The sequence below is a fragment of the Microtus oregoni genome, unplaced genomic scaffold (genome assembly GCF_018167655.1).
Source record: "Microtus oregoni isolate MIOR12 unplaced genomic scaffold, Mior012 000087F_ref0000451, whole genome shotgun sequence".
NCBI lineage: Eukaryota > Metazoa > Chordata > Mammalia > Rodentia > Cricetidae > Microtus > Microtus oregoni.
Genome location: NW_024544554.1, coordinates 2,569,001 through 2,590,163, shown reverse-complemented (window position 1 = coordinate 2,590,163; position 21,163 = coordinate 2,569,001). Strand labels below are relative to the sequence as shown.

At 48.2% G+C, this 21,163-nt stretch overlaps 2 protein-coding genes across 2 annotated transcripts in view; one reads left to right on the top strand and one right to left on the bottom strand.

Moving 5' to 3' along the window:
• The window catches only part of LOC121442179 (signal transducer and activator of transcription 1-like), a 38,076-nt gene extending 34,780 nt beyond the window's left edge, over positions 1 to 3,296 (top strand). The window contains exon 25 of the mRNA XM_041643613.1: positions 715 to 3,296. Within this exon, the coding sequence (XP_041499547.1) occupies positions 715 to 729 (15 nt within the window). The 3' untranslated portion in view covers positions 730 to 3,296. The remainder of the gene's footprint in view (positions 1 to 714) is intronic.
• A 1,932-nt stretch (positions 3,297 to 5,228) lies between these two features.
• LOC121442192 (glutaminase kidney isoform, mitochondrial-like) overlaps positions 5,229 to 21,163 on the bottom strand; it is a 64,042-nt gene continuing 48,107 nt past the window's right edge. The window contains exons 15-18 of the mRNA XM_041643648.1: positions 11,024 to 11,085; positions 10,088 to 10,164; positions 9,931 to 9,994; positions 5,229 to 7,818 (exon numbers count right to left, since the gene is read on the bottom strand). Coding sequence (XP_041499582.1) covers positions 7,662 to 7,818; positions 9,931 to 9,994; positions 10,088 to 10,164; positions 11,024 to 11,085 — 360 coding nt within the window. The 3' untranslated portion in view covers positions 5,229 to 7,661. The remainder of the gene's footprint in view (positions 7,819 to 9,930; positions 9,995 to 10,087; positions 10,165 to 11,023; positions 11,086 to 21,163) is intronic.

Here is a 21,163-nt window from a genome sequence, read left to right as displayed (position 1 = left end):
GGCTGCCCTTCACTCTGAAGGGCGTTTAGCAGGACCCTGGCCTCTGCCCTAGAATAGACGCTGCTGGTAGCACCTGCACACGTACACCCTACAATGGCAGGGGCAGCAATGTCTGCAGAGCAGCCAGGGCACGGAACCATCCTGGAGACCTACAACCGCCCCAGCATGGGAGCCAGAGTCAGTGGCAGGCCAGTGTCCTCCGACAGACAGCTGGCTGACCACAATCTCCTGTATCCAGGGCCACAGGGCAGGCTAGGGTGGGGAGCTGAAGGGCTCTGTAGTGGCTTTACTTCTCTGACCCACATCTGAATCACGGGCTTTGTTGATTTTGCCTACCCAGCGGCCATTAAGGGACTGTCATCATTTTTCCCTTATCCCTCTCCCCCGGGTGCATGTGGCTCAGCATTTCCCCCCGCCTTTTGAACAAGCTGATTTACTAAGCTGCTGCCCCGAGACTTGCATTAACAGCTGAAAGCTTTCTGTAGTCTGTCTGGGTTGAGTCACAGATTTAATCCAGAGTCATAACCCATCAGCTTAGGTGGCGGAAGCGGCCCTGAGTAGTTCAGGGAGGCGAGGCCATGCCAGCCCTTCTGGTCCCATGTGGTAATGTGCTTAGGGGGCATCCCCTTGCTCCGAGGGCAGTGGTGTAAGATACAGGAGTCGCGTGTCACGGCATCCGCGTAATGACCCTAACTGCATTTTGTCTTTTTGCAGATGAACGCAGTGTAAACATGAATTTCTCTCTTCTCTGGAGACATTTTTCTTCCCATCTGTGATTCCCTCCTGCTCCTGTTCCTTCACCTGCTGTGTTTCTAGGGAAATGCAAGAAAGAACAACACGGTTGTTGCCCCCCTGTTGCTAGCGAGTGGATATTTCTCTTCGCTAGAAACCCGTTACTCCGAAGGACTTCACGCGTCTTAACTGAAGGTGAACCGGAGAGTCACTTGTGTAAAGTAGATTCTGCGGGACAGAGCAGAGACCCGCCCAAGGCGTCAGGACTAGACTGCCAGTGTCTGGGAAAGGTGAGGAGTAGAGTGACCTCTAGTAAATGCTGTGTCGTCAGTGTTCAGCCGCCGCACATCACGGGACAGTCCGCAGTGTGATGTAGGAGCGGTTCTGTCCTGAAGATACTGGCATGCTCCCTCTGCTGTATGGCTGGAAGTCTTCCGCTCTTTTGCCTATGGCACAGTTCAAAGCCAACTTTATAATGCAGTGATATGTCAGACGATAGTGGACATCCTTCATCTGAGTGTGTGTGGGGGGGGAACAGGGGTGTTAGCACATCTTCTACACTGGCCTGTAAAACTGCAGGCACGATTGCGCTCTTCGGTGACCTAGCTTTGTTGTTGGCTGCGGTTAAGCGAAAGTAAACACCCATAGAAGAAAGAACGTTTCCCAAATTCTCAAGTAGTTTCTGTTTAATATATACTCCACCAAGCTAAGTGGGTCTTGCTGTCATTTTGGTCACCGGTTGAATAAAACTATCTTTGCACATCCATTAAGGGAGCCAGCTTTCTTAAGGCAAACATTTTTTTTTTAAAGTTGAAATTACAGATCTAGATAAACCCAGCAGTTTTATTCATGTTCTTGAATGGGCTGCCTTTATTATTTCTAGCTGGCTGTCTTCATTAGCCACGAAATTAGAAAAACTAGTAACTGACTTGAATCATTAGCCAAATACGAGTATCAGATAATTCCAAAATACATTCTGTGTCACGGTACTGAACACTCTTTTTCACTGATCATGGGCTTTTTTCTGCCAACTATGTTCATATATCGTTCCGTGGTCTGCTCTGTGTTGTCAGACGACTTTGGAGGAACAGTGTTTTATGGTGTGTGCTGTTTTCCCACCTTCCTCCGTGGCCCCAGCACAGTTCAGTGGTCCAGGGATTGCGTGGGTTGCCGAGGTTCTTCTGGGCAGCTGTCCATGCAGCCATGCTGCGTCCCATGCAGCCATGCTGCATCCCATTGTCCCTGCCACAGCCGTGTGCTATGGGCTGCACTTAGCATAGGCACAGCCCTTTCCGTGGTCCCCAACGGAAGCAGAGGCCTCCTCTCTTTCCGTGTACAGCCCGGGACTGGCTGGGCTCTCACAGACTCTTAAACGGAACAAGAAACAAACCATTTTAAAAGTACTGTGTCTAGATGCTGAGATCTAACTATTGCTTACGTCATCTACTGAGAACGGTTGCTGTGGTTTCATTCTGTTGAACTAAGACTTTAAAAAAAATGTTAAAATGTTAGCCTCCTATTGGTATTTAATATAAAGATATTTAAAATGTCTAGTATTGTGAGTTGGTTTAATATGTATCTCATTGACATATCAGGCCTATTTTAAAATAAGATTAATGACACTATTTTTCTAAGTGTTACCCTTGCTTACTGTCCTGGTAGCCACAGTGACTCTGGCAGTTTAGGGTAGGCATCATGGTGAGGACACTCGTGAGGCAGAGGCACAGGGATCAGAAGTTTAAAGCCATTCCTGGCTACGTGGCAAGTCCAAGGCCAGCCTGGGCTACATGAGTTCATAACTCTTGAAAGAAGAGGGAGCAGGGACAAAAGAGAGGTGTCTAACTTAGTGGAAGAAAATCTCTTTAAATTCTTAAGTCACTGATGTAAGAAGTCACCAAACGTCCTAGCTTAAGGATGTTTGCATTTGAGTATGTCCAAGATGGCATTTTCTAAGACTAGAGCATATATGTCCTACTTCGGATAGACTGATATTACTTAGGCACTGTCTGAGGTGGCATTGCATAAATGGAATCTACTGACTGCCTGAACACTACTGTCGAACATGAAGGCATTGGTCAGCAAACAGAGCAGACCCATGGTGCCCGACGGCTGCAGGGAAGGCACCAGACGATGCTGGAAAAGTTGAAAAGTCTTTGACTTTTGGAGCTTGGCAGCTGCCCCCATCTTGAGGGGATGATTTATCTGAGGGCATCTTTTGTTTAAGATTCATTCATTCATTCATCAAATATGTTGAATTCATCTGTCTTGAACCAGGCATTCCTCTAGATGCGTGGAAGACACTAGTAGACAGAACAAATGCCCCTGTCATAAACGTAAGATGTTCTCAGATACTGGGCTATATGCTCAACAGACACTTTACCCACTGAAGCCCAATGGAGATTTTGTGAAGTAAATGTAGCCAGTGGTCCGTGGTTTGGAGCCCTCGTGGCTCTGGCAGTGGACCTAGGTCCAGGTCCCAGCACCCACACGGCATCTATAACCCCAGTCCCAGGAGATCTGATACATTCTTCTGACCTCCATGGGCGCCAGGCTCATGTGATGTGCAGACCCACACGAAGGCAAAACACTTATACACATAGTTTTTTTAACTAGTCAAAAGCTACTGATCATGTCAGTGTTACAGGAAAATGCATATAATTTTCAAGAAATAACATCTAAGCCAATTACAGGAAGCCGAGGCTCCTCAGTAGTGTTTTAAAGTCTGGACAGCTCAGTGGTCATCAGCAAGGCGAGGCTCTCAAGTTCCGGGAGTCCAAGCCCGGGCCGTGGACTGTGGACTCTGACTTTAAAGGGACAGTATGATGTATTGTAGAAAAATAATCCTAACTTATGACACTTATACTGAGTACACCAAGTAAACTACCCAAAAGGTAGAGTATCTACCATCAAACTTGTGGACTCTGTATTTCATAACGCTGCCGTACTCAGTTCGTTACTGTTGGCCTGTTGGCAGCCCTTCTTATGTCTTCTGCGTAAACGATACCTTGGTGCCCTGACAGTCTAGCTTCATAGCAGATCGGCTGCTAGAACGTGAAAGGCAGCAGGAGGCATGGCTGGTCCCGTAAGGCCCAGTCAGGTCAAGCTCCAGAACAGACACGAGCCCTCTGAGCAGTCCTGGAGAGCCTGCCTTTCCGGCCTGTTGTGTTAGCTTCTGTCCCCTCCTTTTAAAACAGCTGCCGTAATTATGACGAAGCCTAGACCCTTCTGTCTCCAAACACTACACCCCCTAGCCTACCCATCCACGCCCTTTCATACCCAGATGCTTTCCCATTCGTAAAAAGTGTGTAAGAACCACCCAGTGCTTCCACGGGCTGCTTCCCTGAACACCCATGAGTTATGAGCATATGTTACCATAGGGACTAACAAATAAAACTAACCTAAACTCCTATAAAAAAGAGTGCCATGAAAATAGAGTGATCACGGTTAGATTAACAACTAGAACGTTTCCCTGTTGGGGGTATCTGTGAGCTGTGCACTGCCATCTGCAGACACACGCATGTTCAGAAGGAGCTGACTCATGTCGCAGGACTTGGTGGCCCCAAAACTCACCCGAGAGAGACTCTAGTAACTGTTAGCTAATGTAAGTGAAGATATGTGTGGTAGGGTGCAGGGAGAGAATATTGACTAAGAGTTGCATATTGTGGTCCACTGTTGGGTCCCAGCTTCATCAATAAAAGTGTGGGTTAGATCAAAGAATTCCATGTGTTATTAATAGAATATTAATTATTATTATTATTATTATTTTGGTTTTTTGAGACAGGGTTTCTCCGTAGCTTTGGAGCCTGTCCTGGAGCTAGCTCTTACAGAGCAGGCTGGCCTCAAACTCACAGAGATCTGCCCGCCTCTGCCTCCCGAGTGCTGGGATTAAAGGTGCGTGCCACCACCACCTAGCTATTATTATTATTAAAATAATAGAGATGGCCCTAACACCACAGCCGCTGTAACCAAGCCGCTTGGTTTGTGGCACAAGACTTTGATAAAATGAAAAATGGGATTGGCATGGTGTTCATAAACCTTTGTGGTTAGGAAACCAGACACTGATTTAACCCCACGAGGACCAGGGCATTCTGGAACGGAGAACCATTTCCATGTGTGGGGGACTCGGGAGCCGCCAGCCAGGCCCACTCAGATCCTGGTGTGGCAGTCCTGGGTCAGCTCCCCAGTAGATGTCAGAGCTCCATGGAAACGTGATCTCGTCCAAGGGTACCTGCAATGGCACAGTGCAGCCCGGTACCCTGAGCACTTTAACTGTACAGGCACAGTGCGAGCTTCTGGAGAGCTGAATGAGCCTGCCCATCCCTAGTATCCACAACTAGGTCCCCACAGTTCTCATCCTCGCCCTGGGTCCACACATCCCACGTGACTCTGTGTGTTCCCCGGCCCGTAACAGGCTGGCTGTAAAACAGCTACAGACTCACAACTCAAAAGTGCAGAGAAAAACCTTAGTTATTTTAAGAAAATTCATTTCTCACGGCTTGTTTTCAATACATGTATTTATTAGGCTATAAAAGGCAACACTACCTGATCTCATTTAAAATAAATATTTCCCAATTTTCAGAATACTTACAGTTTATAGTTTTAAGATTTCATTTTGGGAAACGTCAGAAGTAGATACATTCAAAGCTTTGGACTCCCCAGGAGGGACCTAAATCCCACATCAGGTCACCTAGTCCCTGACAGACAGCAGGATCAAGAGCAAATCCAGCTGTGCAGCTAAAGCGCCGTGTATCCCCAGGCATGGGTATTACAACAGGGACAGCAGAAACAGCAGCGTAAACAGAGCTTCAAACCAACATGACCATGTAATGTTCCCATGATACAGAAAAATTACACAAGATCGTAAAGCCAAAACAAAACAAAACAAAAAAATAAGATCTTTGGAGTTTACTGATGGCAGCAGTAACAGCTCATTCAAGCATTTAAACAAAAGTGTTCTCCTTAATATCAGCCACTAGCAGAGAGCCGGAGCAAGACCTGGCACATAGTCATAACACCGTGAGGGGAAAGAGCCTATTTAACCAGGCCACAAAGACTGTACAAAACGGCACTGATCTTAGAAAAGATACAACTTCTGTTTTCAAATAATATACAGAATAACATTCAGAGAAGCCCCGGAGTCACTGGTGATAGCTAAGTCACGCATTGAACCACGCAAAGCCAGTTGCTTCTGGAATAGCGTGAGCTCAGTGGATTCAAACTAAACCGCGGTCACGCCTTAACTTTGGGACTGATGGCTCCGAGCAAAGTGTAGTGCCGCTTGTCCGCCTGTCTCGAGAGGCTTGTGGAAGCAGAACACAGTGGCAGAGCTGGATGCCTGCCCACCATCCTCCCACAGCTCCTGGAACTTAGATCCATGGTGGGGGTGCCTGGCTCAGGGAAGGGGCACTCGTTAAGGGTTTCATCCAGGGGGGCGCTGGCTAGGGAATGGCAGGGGACAGCTGAAAACGGACCACAGCAGCTGGCGGCTACTGGATACTGTGCCGCCAGGCGTCAGGAAACTCGGGTGCAGTTCTGTGTTGATAGCGAGGGTCAGAGACTCTGTGTTAATGTGGTTACCACTGCATCTGTGTAGTTGAGAATTCTGCATCTTCCGCGGGCATCTTCCGCGGGCAATTTCCAAGAAGTGCATTGTGTGTGCATGCGTATGCACACATGTGCTCCATCACCAGAAGTCCTCACTAACAGAGCCCTCGTGTCTCGGAAGTAGAATAGGGTCCACTATGTGCAACTGCTAGAAAACTGGGTTCTCGCTAAGGTTCCTTTGACCTGTTGTCTAAGTTACTCAGAAATCACTTTTCCAAAACAAAGACATGGGGAGTCTAAATTTACAAAGACGTCATCTTTCCTGACTGGTCGAGTCTGCCCGAGTGTTAGGAATGGGGGGGGGGCAGTGCAGAGTGACCCCCAGGCCTCGGGAAGGGACAGCTAGCCTATGCAGACCGTTGCCAGTAGGACTGAAGGGAAATGTCTTCTGCGGCTGTCCCTACGCGTGTCCCTGCAACTTTGGTAACGGAGAGCATGTCTGAACTTTTCTCTGTTGTAGAAGCTGAAAGAAACGTCCAAGTCTGCGGTAGCACTGTCTTTCCTCTTAAGCTAAGTTAGACGCCTGAATCTTGGTTCCTCTTCTGTAGATAACGGCCAGGCTCTGTCTCTGGGCTAGGAATGTGAGCACTGCTGACTTGCCGAGGACACACGAGACTGCAGAGCATGCCGGCACTCACTTTCCCAAGGCCTCAGAGAGGCTGGCCTGAGGACCGTATGAAAGGAAAGGTCTCAAAGGTACTAGAACTATATCCACGCGTATGTTTTGGTCACCAAACGTATCGTCACAGAGTCCCTGATAAAACCTAATCAGAATTGGTGAGTTCTATGAATGGCTAGCAACTATTTTAGTGTTGAAGGAGTCACCTTGACGCGAGGGTGAGAGGACACATTTTAAATACTCAACCATGTGCGTATAGTTGTTCGAACACTCAAGCTAATCTATATTTAAAGTCTTGAAAACCACACTGGTTTATCTAATGACAGCATCAACCCCACGGGTAAACTGTACAACGAAGCTTAGCTCATAAATGCCTATGAGGATATCATCACCCGGGGATTGAAAGTTTACAACACACACAACTCATGAGGGCCACACACGTCAGCTAGCATTGGTAACTAACTATTCCTGGACATCAAATTGTGCAACGCAAGAGGTAACTATTGCTCACATTATGAAGGGAGGTTCTTTTATTTCTATTTTCCCCAAAGACATCAGATTTTGTCCTGTGCGCACAAGGAAGGAAACTCCAGTAACACTGACAGGACAAACGCACAGTGCACATCACTGCCAGACAGAAATATACATGTTCTTCATAGCCATGTTCCACAATCGGATAGGTAAGTAACCCAAGCCTCTCGGACCATTACAACAGCCCATCGAGGTTCTTGTGGACAGTCTGATTTTCCTTCCCGTTGTCAGAGTCCCCTTGGGGTGTGTACTGGACTTGGTATTCCTGGAGGATTTTAAAGACGTCGTGGTGTCCGAAGTGCAGCGCTTCGTCCATGGGGGTGTTGTTCCACCTGCAGGACACAGACAGGGGCGTCAGTACTCAGCACTGCTGCACAGAGACGGCTGCCCAGCATCCCTGGGCTCTAGGTCCATCCCAGGTTCCCTGGCCACTCAGGGTCAGTGCCATTAGCAGCATCACAAGTGAGTACGGCAAAGGCGCCCAACAGCTGGTCTGAGTGAGGCACCTGGTACCCAGGAGGACAACTGAGGGGCAGAGGGGTCCTGTGAAAAGACCCCGCTTCCATACCCACGTGCTAAGGGAGGGGCATGGAAGCCAAGTCTAGTGTCGCGGGTGTTTAAGGCAGTAACACGCATCATCCCAACCTTTCCCAGAAAATTCACGTTCCTGTGAATTCAAAAGTCACAACATCCTCGTGACAACGAATACATGTTAGATAAGCAAGACCTGCCCAGAGGAAGTGACCCTTTTTCGTACCCAGCAAGGGTAGGGGGCTGCAGGCTTAACTGGCCCACCGCCTGACCAGAACTCGTCATCCCCACTGTGAGAGGAAGATGGAGATTCGAGGACAAGCCATGAGTCAGCCCAAGGCCCAGCAGACACCGGACATGCTCCCTGGCTCCTGGCTCCTTCACAACCCATGAGCCCGCCCTCTCAGCTCCCTCTGCTGGTTCCTGTTCCTCCCCCACCTCCCTGCTTTAGCCTCTTTCCTTCATTCCGTATCTACCCTCAACCTTTCACCTTAATGGGTCACAACATAAAGCAGAAACAACCAAAAGTGCTTAAGTTAGCATTCGATGTTTCTAGTGGCCTGTCCTTGATGTTCAAAATCAGGTAAGTATCACTTTACGTGTCTCTTACGTTTCTCAAAAAAACTTGGCTCTAACATGACCAAATGTTTGTGTTAATCTGTGGGTGGGGGCATCTGCCCAGTCTTCTTTACATCTCTTCCACTACGTAATGAAAAGTCTCTCGGGAAGGAATACACTATTTCACTCCTGCTATTTGATCAATAGCCGACGTGACTCTTATCAATGGGAAAATACACCCGGGTCTAGGCTTCACTCTGGATGCACAGTTAAATCCACAGCTACCAAGTTAGTCAGCTACCTTTGTCTAGAAGATGGATGCCTGTGTTGCCACATTCTCAGAGGCAAATTTGGAGTGGAGGAATTCACATAGTGTTCCCAACATGCATTGCGTAGGTAGTGTTTGAGTTCTAAGCACAGCGAGACACTTTTCGGCCTCTTACTCTGCTGGGCACTATGACGGGCACTATGCTGGTAGATGGGGGGGGGGGCTGTCAACGCAACTAATTTCAATCATTGTTTTTAATGATCATTGAAACGGAGAGACAGCCAACACGTCGCCACCTTACAAAATTGCTAGCAAATTTCAGATACACTGGCTTCTCACTTTTTGTACGCTGAACCAAGATTTAGTCCCCCCCCCCAAAAAAAAAAGGCTTAGTAAGCTGGTCAGCTCCCCAGGAGGGTGCTAGCTTATTCCCACCTTTATGCAGCTCTCGGGCTCCCTTCCGAACCTACTCCTCCAACAGCACAAGTATGATTGTTCCCTTGCATTCTTCACAGGATCAGCCTGTCCTCACTGTGCACGCGGCTCACCCAGTCCACTCTAGGAGGGGATGCCCAGGGAGTGGGCACAGCAGTGCCTGTTCAGCACAGCCCGGGCTGGGAAGTGGTCATGTGGGCGAGGGGGGCATGGAGGAGCAGCGTTCTAGGAGGTTCTTCCCACTGCAGCACACACCCTTCCTCACTCGGTGCCATCCAGAGTCCTCTCCAGTGGACCACTGAAACTTCAGCTTCCACAAAGCCTTCAAAAACTAGCTGTGCCAAATCCAGGGATACCCATCAATGCCAACACACCAAAGATGAACGTTTTTTACCAACTTTCCCACCCCTCGGTCTTGTCCACCATGTGTCGTTAGTCCTGTGAGAACAGAATTCCCATTTTATCTTTTCAAGTACAAAGCTGTGTCTTCTTCATACGGGCTGACTGATATCTAACCTAAGATTTCCGAATAAGGCAGGCTTTGATGTCACAAGCAAGCCCCTTGATACATTCACCCGGAGCTGTCACTCAACACGACCATCCCATGTATTCAGACTGTGTTATCAATCACACCAGAAGGCAATGCACTCACCTGTCCTTGGGGAAGGGGTTCACCTTGCAAGCTTCCAGCAAAAATTTAACCACTTCCACATGACCTGCAGCCCCCAACACACAAAAAGAGATTTTAGTTTTGAGAAGAACTGAATTCTGTAAAAACTGTAGCAAGCGGTTCGCGGTTCACGCATTACCCTCGGCGGCAGCCACGTGGAGGGCTGTTCTGGAGTCGTAGTCCCGCTGCTCCATGTCCATGGCCGAAAGGGCAAACCTGAAAGTCCGGAACAGCCATTCACTACAGGTGGTCAGGTTAACCGGGTGGTAACAGTTACTCCATCCGTTCAGGCCAGGCCGCTCATTCAGATCCCACGCTCTACCAGCTCCACCCCAGCACGGAGCCGTGGGTGAATGCCACGTGACCGCTCCTCCTTAGCTACTTTCCAGTGAGATGAGCATCAGCTGCCGCTCCCAAAACTAAGCTTCGTCCCATCATGATGCAAATCCAGGATCAGCACCAAAGAGGCAAAAACGCCCATAGTAAAGCAGTGTGCTTCCAGCAGGCCTCCCCTTCTTCGACTACACTGCCTGGAGTTACCCGTGCTGCTAACGCTTTTTTTTTTTTTTTTTTTTTTTTTTTTCGAGACAAGGTTTCTCTGTGGTTTTGGAGCCTGTCCTGGAACTAGCTCTGTAGACCAGGCTGGTCTCGAACTCACAGAGATCCGCCTGCCTCTGCCTCCCGAGTGCTGGGATTACAGGCGTGCGCCACCACCGCCCGGCCTGCTAACGCTTTTAAAACAGCATGGAAACCAACTTAGCTCCAAGAGGGAACTCTCGCTCAGTATTCAGGGGCCCGTGGCCTTTCTAGTCCTGGTAACGTGCGCGGCACCGAACACCGGTGTCACCAGAGATCCATTACAGCCAACCTCTAGCCAGTTAGGGGCCAGTTACCACAGAGAGCTGGGCTTCTGTGGAAGGACAAGAAGCAGGTCCGAGACACGGGAAGTGGGGGCCCGCTATAAGTGCAAGTGGGGTTCTTTGTATATTATTTGGTGACCTGTATTACAAGTGTGGGTGAGACCTTAAGACCTTCAAACACCTAAAGCCACAGCGCATCCACCCAGCGACCATACCTCCGGAGGGCAGACACATCTCCAGTGTACGCGGCGAACAGAAGGTTTATTACCGACTTTACCTGCGAACAAAGGAGAGACAGACATTTGCGGGAGAAGGCAGACACGGCTGCTGCCACGTAGTCCCGTGTGCTTTGAACTTCAGCTGTGCTGGTCAATATTATCTCGGGGCCATACCTAAAGAACACACATGGCCTTTTCTTTTACCAGGACCCGTGGAAAAGTCTAGACACAGACTGACGCTCCTAACACTGCCATCGGCAGTTAGGATGACCTGGGAAACCTCACACAGAATGTCTCACTACTGCGAATTAGTATGCGTATGGGTAAAGGACGTATCGCATACTGAAGCCACTCAGGCTACATCAATGTGTCGTCCCTGGCAGCATTCCTGTCCCCACTAGTTACCGACTGCTTGGCAAATCTGAGAAAGAAGAGGATTCGTGTCACCGTAAACTTGAGAACAAAGCTGCTCTTCACTGGGAGTCAGGACAAGTGCCCAGGTGACGGATGTAAACTGCGGTGTGCTCAGAACGGAAGACACTGCCTGAAGGTTAACCCCTGCCACAGACGGCTCTAAGGCTTAAGGTGCATCTACTTTCGATAACTTATCTGCTTGTTTTTACAGTTAAATGGAAGAGGCTAGTGATCCTAAGACCACTCAGTTATGTCTGCCTCCATTCAGACTGTCTATCCCTATTTATTAAAAACCAGATACTACTAATCATACTCTGCCACGTTTACACCCCATCATACTCTGCTATGCTTACACCCCCATCATACTCTGCCACGTCTGCACCCTGATCATAACTCTGCCACGTTTACACCGTTACACCCTGATCACACTCTGCCACGTTTACACCGTTACACCCTGATCACACTCTGCCACGTTTACACCGTTACACCCTGATCACACTCTGCCACGTTTACACCGTTACACCCTGATCACACTCTGCCACGTTTACACCCTGTAACAACAGCTTGCATTCTGCTGACTCAACCGAACAGGACTCAGTGGTAGACACATTAGTCTATCTGTGACACAGTGTAGCCCAGCTCTCCGCGAACAAAGACACAACCCTGGAACTGTTTCCCTCCAGACGTGAAACCTGACGTTGCCTTCACTCAGTGGCTCCCTCAACAGCTTGGGAACTTGAAAGCCGACTGCTGAAGTCATGTAACGTAGCATTTAAAGCTGGACCTAAAAACTAGCCCAAACATTCTTCATGAAAATAAAGGCCATATGGTTGGATATTTCGTAAAACATTAAACTCCCTTGTTGGAGATTCGTGGGCGTATGGGACTCTGTGGAGTCCAGAGGTATGGGACCCTGTCTAGCTACGAGAGTGACACATCACGGCTTACTAGCTATCACCCCCAAAGTCCTCCATGCCTACTGCGTCAGCCCATAAGCTCCCCGCTGCCGCCAGGCACTGCTGCTCCGGAGCCAGTGGGGGATGGGGCTTTCCCCGTGAAGATTCTGAAAGTACGTAAAGATTATTCCTCGTGGGTATTTGTCTGGCTTCCAGGAAAGGTGGTAGAAAACGGGTCCCATCAGTCTCTTGGTAACTCCGATGGTTCTGCTGGGTTACAAGTCACCACTCATGAACACAGTGCTTGACATGTCCAGAAGAAGGTGTAAGTCATTAGAACAAGTTAGAGACCATTGTTGAGTCACACCACAAGGTGCCGGTGAACCAAGGGCCTTCTAGAGGAGTCATCTCTCCAGCCCAGGACCAGCTCCATCCCCTGCTCCCCTCTGCTGTGGGGCCGAACAACTCTTAAGACTACTGTTCCCCACTTTCTTTCATTAGCTTCTTTTATACTTTCTGCAGGCCAAGGCCAGGGTGAAGAACCCCATCGACGATCCTAAAACAGCTGTCACGGACAACACCATTGGCCGTATCAAAGCCATTTCCACAACTCCCCTCAGTCTTACTCAAAACACTGGCTTCTCTTGCCTTCAGCTCCTGCCTCCGACCACAGTACTGTTAACCACCGAGTCGTTTCTTCACGGGTCCACGCAGGCAGTCTTTTAGACTCCCCTGCTAGGGTCTTCGCTCCTAGCATCCTCACTTCCCTCCTGCACCGGCTCCCTTATGTCTGCCATCACACACACAAAAACCCTTCATTCGGTATTTGGCCCTACAGTTTTTCTCTTTCAGTCAGTATTTTCTGAATGTTTTTGACTTCCCTGAGAATTACCTTCACATTCTGTGACCAGTATTCTCCAAGTTCCCGTGCCTTCCCTTTCTCACGACTTCTCCCAAGACACTGCAGCTCCCTGAACGCCCTTCTCTTGACTGCTATGCCCACTCTCCATGGCCTTGTCGTACTTCAGAGGCACTCGCCATCCTGCCCATAGCACCGTCTCCCTCAGATGGGTTCCCAGGTTCTTCTAGTCAGAATGACTTCCCCTTTAAGCTCAAGTTCCAATTCTAACTCTATTATTCATTATAAATTATTCCTAATTTCTAACTCATTGGCTCCACCTGACTGTCCAGCTGGTATTTCATTCAAAATCGGAGACAGGCCTGAGTCCTGGGCGCTCCTGCTGACTGGCCAGCGCCGGGATAGCCAACCGGCATGCCACCCTCATGTCTGAATAGATCTTGGCTTGTGCTGCCTTCCTCTCCTCCAGGATCTCCTAGCCCACCATGACACAGTTCAGGTCTTGTTCATTCTAAACCCCAGAAGTCACCGAGAGTTGATGCTCCACAGGGAGGGCTGACTGAAGCTAAGGAGGGTAGCCAGCAGCAGCCTCTTTCACCCAAGTGTCCCTGATGAAAAGGGGGAGGGGGGACCGAGAGCGTCTACCCCACACTACCCACGTCTGTGCTTACCATCCGCACCCAGCTTATCCCTCCAGCACTGCTGCTCTCGGCCTGCCTAGGCCGCAGCCTTACCTCAGGAGGACTGCGATGGCCTGGCCTACCTCCTCCCGCTAACTGCTACCACAGGAGACCAGAATGGCAGCACATTCGTCACCTCTGCCTTACCTACCGCCTTCCACTCTGCCAGGATGTGCAGGGCTCAAAGGTTTTCCATCCCCTGGTGACACTGCATGCCATTCTCTGTGAACTCCTGACGGCTTTGCCCCACCAGGAAGTTTTTGCTCATTTTGCAGTCAAAGCCTCCACTTCTCCCAGGAACTCTTTTCCCACAGTGAGGAGAGACCCTTTCGCATTACCCAGGTCAACTCCTGAAGACTTGGCCTATCTTTCCTTCACTCCTCACCCCTTCCTTTGATTTTCCTACCCAGGGGAAATATTATTACCTGACCCCAACTTTTTTTTACCACCTTTGTCCCATTACATATAAACTCCATATGAGCAGAAATCTACTTTTCTTTCCTGTGACCTGAGTCCATCATGGACCCTGAAGTGGCCATCAGTACTAACTAAATGAATACTCTCCTGAAAAGCATCTAACATCCGGTGTTACCACTGCCTGGATCCGAGAAGTGTTAGCCCAGCTCTCAAGGTTCTTCAGTCTTGCTAATCCGTTTTCCCTCTCAATTTCGACACAACAAAGCTGTCCCACTCACGAAGCCCTTGTTCCCGCTCCTGCTTGTGCTGGGCATCACTGAAGCCGTTCAGACTTCCTGCCTGCACCGTGTATACCAGGACCCATCGGTAGATGTGTTGCCCCACAACCTGAACATAGTCTGCTCCTCAGCCACAGTGCGTGGGCTCTGAGTACCAGCCCCCCTCTGTCCATTTCTCAATGAGCTGTCATTGGTGCCCCCCTGGAAACACTAGTCCACTATGTGCCTGTCTCCTTACGGCACCATCACATATGACCCTATGGTGTATTTCCTTTTCACCCCAGATTCCGGTGTCCATAGCAATACTGTCTTACCCACAGTCCTCAGCTGCTACCTTTTCTAGACAGTAAAAGTCCTCATGTGGTTTAGTTACTGGACACATAACTACATGCCTACATGCCTTTGTCCTGGGGTGGGCTTGCTTGTCTTCAGTGCTGGGCCTGAACTCAGGGCCTTGAACACTCGAGAAAGGTGTTGTGCCAAGCCCTTGGCTTTTAAAATCCCCAATTTAGAGCCAGCATCTTTGAAGATAATTCCTGTGCCTTGCTTAGTCCCTTAACCTCTGACGAAAAGAAGGGCCGAAAGATACATTCTTATGAGGCTTAGGACAGGCTTATCTTACAATATAATTAGCCTGAGGCTTACTAACACGTAATCCTCACGCATGTTTCAGTTCAGATAAATACAAACTGAAATGAAACGAGAAAGCAGCGAGAACAAACAGCAGTTCTGTGATACACAGGAGGGACGCCAGCTCGCCTGAACAAAACCGACTAATGGGTACCTAACCATGAAAGTTTATTATTATTCTCATTAAAACAAAACGCCTGAATCTGCTCCAAATCAGTAAAAAAAAAAAAAAGGTTTGCTCACAAAGCATCTCTCAGACAGGAGGTATCACATGTCTGGGTACCATAAATCACAAACGCCTCGGTTTTCGAGTCCTTGCTGGAAGCCCTGGCTGGCTCTGAACTCATGTCCTCCCGTTCAGCCTGTGGGCTCCCGGGATTACAGGGATGTGCCATCTACACCACCCAGGTTTAGTTTACATAATTCATGGAATGAGGTGTGGGCAGAGCACCAAGAAAGAAAACGAAACGAACAGCTTCAAGACAGAAGAGGGGCATCATTTACTCAGGGGCAGATGTTTTCCTACTTGGCTCACTCAGACTGAAACCCTACAGGAGGGCCGTGGTGAGGAAGCTAAAGAAAGGCCCCCTGCGACGCGCAGCTCTGATCCACGGCCAGGTCAACCCTGAAAACGTGGCCGTGCTAACAACGGTCAGAGGCTCTTCCCAACCTCCCTCTCCTGACACCAGAGGTCCAGAAAACAGTGGGTTGCTTCACAGTGACTGCCAGAGGCATGGAACCTGCTGGATTCCTTAGTGACGTAAACACAGACAAAACAGGGCAGCAACAGGAACCTCTGCCAATCCAGGGCTCTGACGTTTAGTGGGTACCTCCCCCGCAGTGAAAGCTCCCTGAGGACGTGTAGGCATCAAAAGTTTATAAATTCAAGGCTGGGTTCCTGTGTCGTGTGTGCTTTCCAGTCCAACTTTCCTTATCTGCTCTTTGTCAGAACTTGCCAGAACCAGACCTTAGTTTATTTGTACAAAGTCATGACAAGAGTGGTACAAAAAATGTCACAGTCCACTTGCGTTCACCTGACTCTGGCATGCTGGGCAGGGTCAGAGCTTACTTTTCCTGCCACAGCTGCGTGAGTGTGTGTGTGTGTACTAAGCCTATCTAAAACATGACAGAAAACCTAACATCCCAACGCCTTCAACTTGTTCTTTTGCATTTCAGAAGGTTCAACTGTGACTTCTGTTTCTCAAATACCCTGCTAACTGCACCTGTAAGTAATAATTATGGAATGTATCGTGTTGAGTTTAAGCAGTGGGTACATTTTGAGAAATTCAACATTTACGGTTATTTTGGGATCCCTGACAGTCCAGATTAAAACACGTAGATTTTATTTAGTAAATGCGACAAAGACTACGAGCCTTGGCTTGAGGTCACACGACACAATCGGTGATCTGGCCCAGATCAGGCATCTGTGTTCTCAGTTCTAAAGCTGACCAGGGCACAGTCCTCCAGATACCTTATATTCTTACCCAAAGACGAGAAGGAAACTGAACAAGTTAGCTCTAATTCCTAATGGACCTCTGCTGGGAGAGCTGGGGAAGACTGGGTCCCTGGTTTACTCTTACTCCAATGGCATTTTCTAACTAGCCCATCACCAGCTGGGAACTGTGGTCCCTTCATTTTTCTTCCTCGGTTTGTCCCCGCGTAAGACCCAGTTGTTAGACGGCTCTAACGCAAAGCTGAAGCAGGAGACTAGGAGGCTGTCCTGTCTGACCGGCCTGTTCTCCGTTTCTGCTCCCTGCAGTATCGGTTGCATGGAATGGATACTCTGCCTGTTAAATAAACCATCGTGACTACAGGTCCTATTTTGTTTTAAAAGTCTCACTCAAAAAATTCTCAGTAACGTGTAAGCGAGAAGGCTTGCTTTAAAATGACTGCCAGCTAAAACAAATAAATAAAAAGTTGCCATTATGTCATTACAAAATATAAAAGCACAAACCATCTCCTCTCCTTGGCTGGGTCAAAGGCTCGGAGCATTAAACGAAAATGCTTTCTCGGCCTTGTCGTCAAAACCTGTCTTCCTTTCAGAGTAAAACAGCCACCTCTTAAGAGTGTGTCTAAAGGAACATTTTTAAGTTGCCAGTATGTGGAAACCAAATGCCTTGCCAACGGAGGTAGAAAACAAACCTGTGCGGTGTTTGTAAGCGGGACGTGTCTGTCACTTCTGAGCCACGGGACTATTGGCAGGGACATGGTGAGAACAGCGTTCCGGGTGCTAGTGCAGTTAGGTGGGCTGAGCGGGAGGCCGTCTGCTCCTAGGCCGTCCAGTGATTGGTGCAGACAGGGCTATTCGTGTGCTAAACACCCACAGAGTCCATGCAGCCTGACCCGCTCGGTCAGCTCAGGGGATTACACGCAGTCCCTATAGGATGACTGTTGTTGCCATTTTCCCTGCCACAAACACAGGAAGTTCTTCTATGGTAATTTCAATAGAGTAAACAAAGTCAACTTTACTCTGAAAGACAGAGTTCCTGCTCTACAGAAATTTCACTTTTAAAAGGCAAGGTTACACATGGCAGTTCCAGACTCTATTCTACTCTTCATTTAGCTCAAAAATAAACTGCTAAGCAAACCGTCAGTAATGGGAAATCTAGGTCTTGCTAAAAAGTGGCTTCCCATTAAATTACAAACAAAAAGGGATTAAGATTATGTTATTTAAAAAAAAAAGAGCACTTCCTCTCCTTGGCTGAATCAAAAGCTTTAAGCATTGCTGACAGCAAGGCATTTAAGTGACAGGCTGGACTGGTGTCAGACAAATGGCCCAGGAATCTGCCTGACGCCAGGCACCTCAATCAGGCCAAGAGATCTCCAAGCAAACACTGCAATGCCAAGATGCTGTGATAGGAAGTCGGAGATCCCAATTTTTAATGTCAATCAAAAATTTTTTAATGATGTAAAAACAAGGGAATAATCCAATTTGATAGTGAATGCAGAGAAGTTGAAGAGTGTATCTTTGTTCTCTGCATTTATTTCTCTAACAAGTGAAGTCCGAGTTTTGGGTTAATTCGAGTACGAAACACTGGCAATAATCGCTTATCTCGGTGGATCGATCCTACGTCTCTGCTAATGCCAGTGACTGGCCTCAGAGATGCAGCGCGCTCAGAAGCATCCTGCTCTTGTTGGGGTTATGGGGACCAGAGAGGACTAAGCTGCTCTGGCGGCAGTTTCATTCACTCTGGGCTTCTCCATACACACGACTATGAGGCTTCATGGAGACGGGCAATATAGGTGTTATAAAGGACAGGGTACCACACGTGTAGGATGGAAAAGTGCTACGCCTGCTGTTTGTATTGTAACCAAAAGAAAAAAGAGCCCATCAAACCACTAAACAGTCAAAAAAAAACAAAAATCCAAGAGCCAAGTTTAAAAAGAAAAAAAGACATTGGTTACCAAATACAGGTTGCTTCAGTAAAAACACAATCAGGGTCACTGAAGCCCAAGGACGGCTTACAAAGACCGTCTCGGGAAAACAATAAATACAGACAAGGTTCTGAAGAAGGGATGGGGCTCTATTTCTTCTGAGAAAGTCACGGCAGTGCTACAGGTAAATTAGGTCTTTCATTCAGGATTGAATGGCCACCCCTTTGAGATGACCACTGGCAAATGGCCATCCCGAGACACACTAACTGCCTTGATATCAGGGGGACATCCTAATTCTCACGGCTGCACAATGAGCCATACCTAACTCTGCTTCACAGTCTGTGAGTGTTCAGTGTGTACTGTATGGGGCCACGCAGAGATGTGACAATGTGTGTTTTGGCGAGGCATCTTTCTGGTCTTCTGATCACCACTCACATTACAATGTCAAGGACTTCGAATGTATAGGAAGCTTCTGGATAACGGGATGTTTTTTACTGTCTGCTGTGTGTGTATCCCACATTCTCCAACATCTTTCCTAAGATGTTATCATCACTTAGCAACTATTCCCATTTAAGCATGTACCATGTTGTTGGCTGCCTCAGCCTTCGGAGTGCTGTGATAATGTAACTGCCCACCATGTTCAGCCTAGCATTGGATTCTTCCGAGAATGCTTTCATTCTCAAAGTACAGGGGTGGCACAGGACGTACTTTATAGACACAGTCCACTTCAGACAGCACACCAGCGCCAACTTCTCTAAGTAGAACCACTTGGGGGCAGTGTACAATGTACAAACGTGTCAAGCATGGCTTCTGTGTGGAAAGAATTTCAAGTAGGTTCCAAAGCCAGTATGTTAAAAACCACAGTAAAGCCCTTTCTTTCCCAATCTCTTGCAGTTGCTATCTGCCTAAATGCAAATTCAAGGTACACTCCCAAGACTGTGGACTAGGCAGACAACCACAGCTACCACCCTAGCAGTATCTGAAGGGCATTGCCAAGCCTCCTGCTCTTTCTCCTCCAAATCGGAAACCTTACCTCTAAGCTCATGATTTATTTTCAACAGGAAGCACCTTCCCCGGGTTTCCAGGAAAAAAAGCTAGCACAATTTGTAAACCCAACCAGGTCTACAATCTGCCTCTGCCCCTTTTCTGTTTCTTTTTGGTTTTGTTTTCGAGACAGGGTTTCTCTGTGTAGCTTTGGAGCCTGTCCTGGCACTTGCTCTGTAGACTAGACTGGCCTTGAACTCAGAGATCTGTCTGCCTCTGCCTCCCGTGTTCTGTGATTAAAAGCGTGTATCACCACCACAACCTGGTAGATGCTTTTTCATTTTTGGTTTTCTTGAGACAGGGTTTCTCTATGTAACGGTCCTGGCTGTCCTGGAACTCTTCTGTAGACCAGGCTGGACTTGAACTCAGAGATCCGCTTGCCTCTGCTTCCCAAGGGCTGGGATTAGAAGCGTGCAACACCACCGCCCAGCTAAGCCTCTGCCTTTCTTTCCCTACTGTGTTTTACTGAAGGTGCTTTCCTACATCACTACCTCTCTAGGGTCTACTCCAACCTCTAGTTCTTGACAGGCTAATTTGCATTCCAAAGCCAGTTAAACAATTCTTTGAAAACAGGAGGCCTTGCGAGCTTACCCACCAAGAATATAATAAAATGTCCATAGCATCTACCCTCATCATTTAAGTGAAATGGCATCTTAATACCATGAGGGATAGAAGACACATGAGCACCAAGTCTTCCTCTCAGTTCTCTACTGAGCTCAGTATTCCCAACTGCTAGGAACACTTTTCTGGACTCCTGACAGTCTGTGTCCTCCACCAGCTCCTGTCCCCTAGCAAAGGTCCCTTCTGCTCTAGCCTACTCAGAAAGAGGAGTCTCTCACGGCTCCACCTGAGGTCTGCCTTGCCTTTCCTCACTGTCTTCTTAAGCAGTAACTTCAGAGCTCTCCTACTCCGTCCTAATGTTCTCATGGTCACAGCTGCACCTTAAGACCGAACACCCACAGCTCAAACACTGCTGGCGGTCAGATCGGCGTCCACATGCACCAGCTGCAGTAACAGCTCTGGCAGGGGAAGAGGGTGCTCAAATATGTGACTTCCTTAGATCTAGTCCCACGGGTTCCTGAGAAAGAGGACTGGACTACTTAACTACGCTTGTGCTACATGTATCTATTACAGAGGCAACACTGGAAACAGAGCCAGCGAGAGTGGGTTCCTTCTCACAGGGCAGTTCTAGAATATTCCCTAACTGCAGTACTGTATCAGAGCCTTCAGGACAGTGCATTCTGCTGTGATTTTGCTCAATCACCCACCCCCACCCTGGATACTTTCATCATTAAAGTCAAAACCAATTAATTATATAAGGACGACTATAACCGACTTTGGTGACCAGGGAAATGTCATCTTTGTCACTGAATCATCACAGTTTCGATTCGGTGCAGAGGCTAAACTTACTCTTGGAACGATATCCTATTTGTAATCAAGAACTAGAACAGAAGTAAATTCTACTTGGGGTTCTAAGGTATCAGACTTGGTGAAAATCTTAGATAAATTACATTAGGCTAAAAAGACAGTTCAGAGGCAGATGG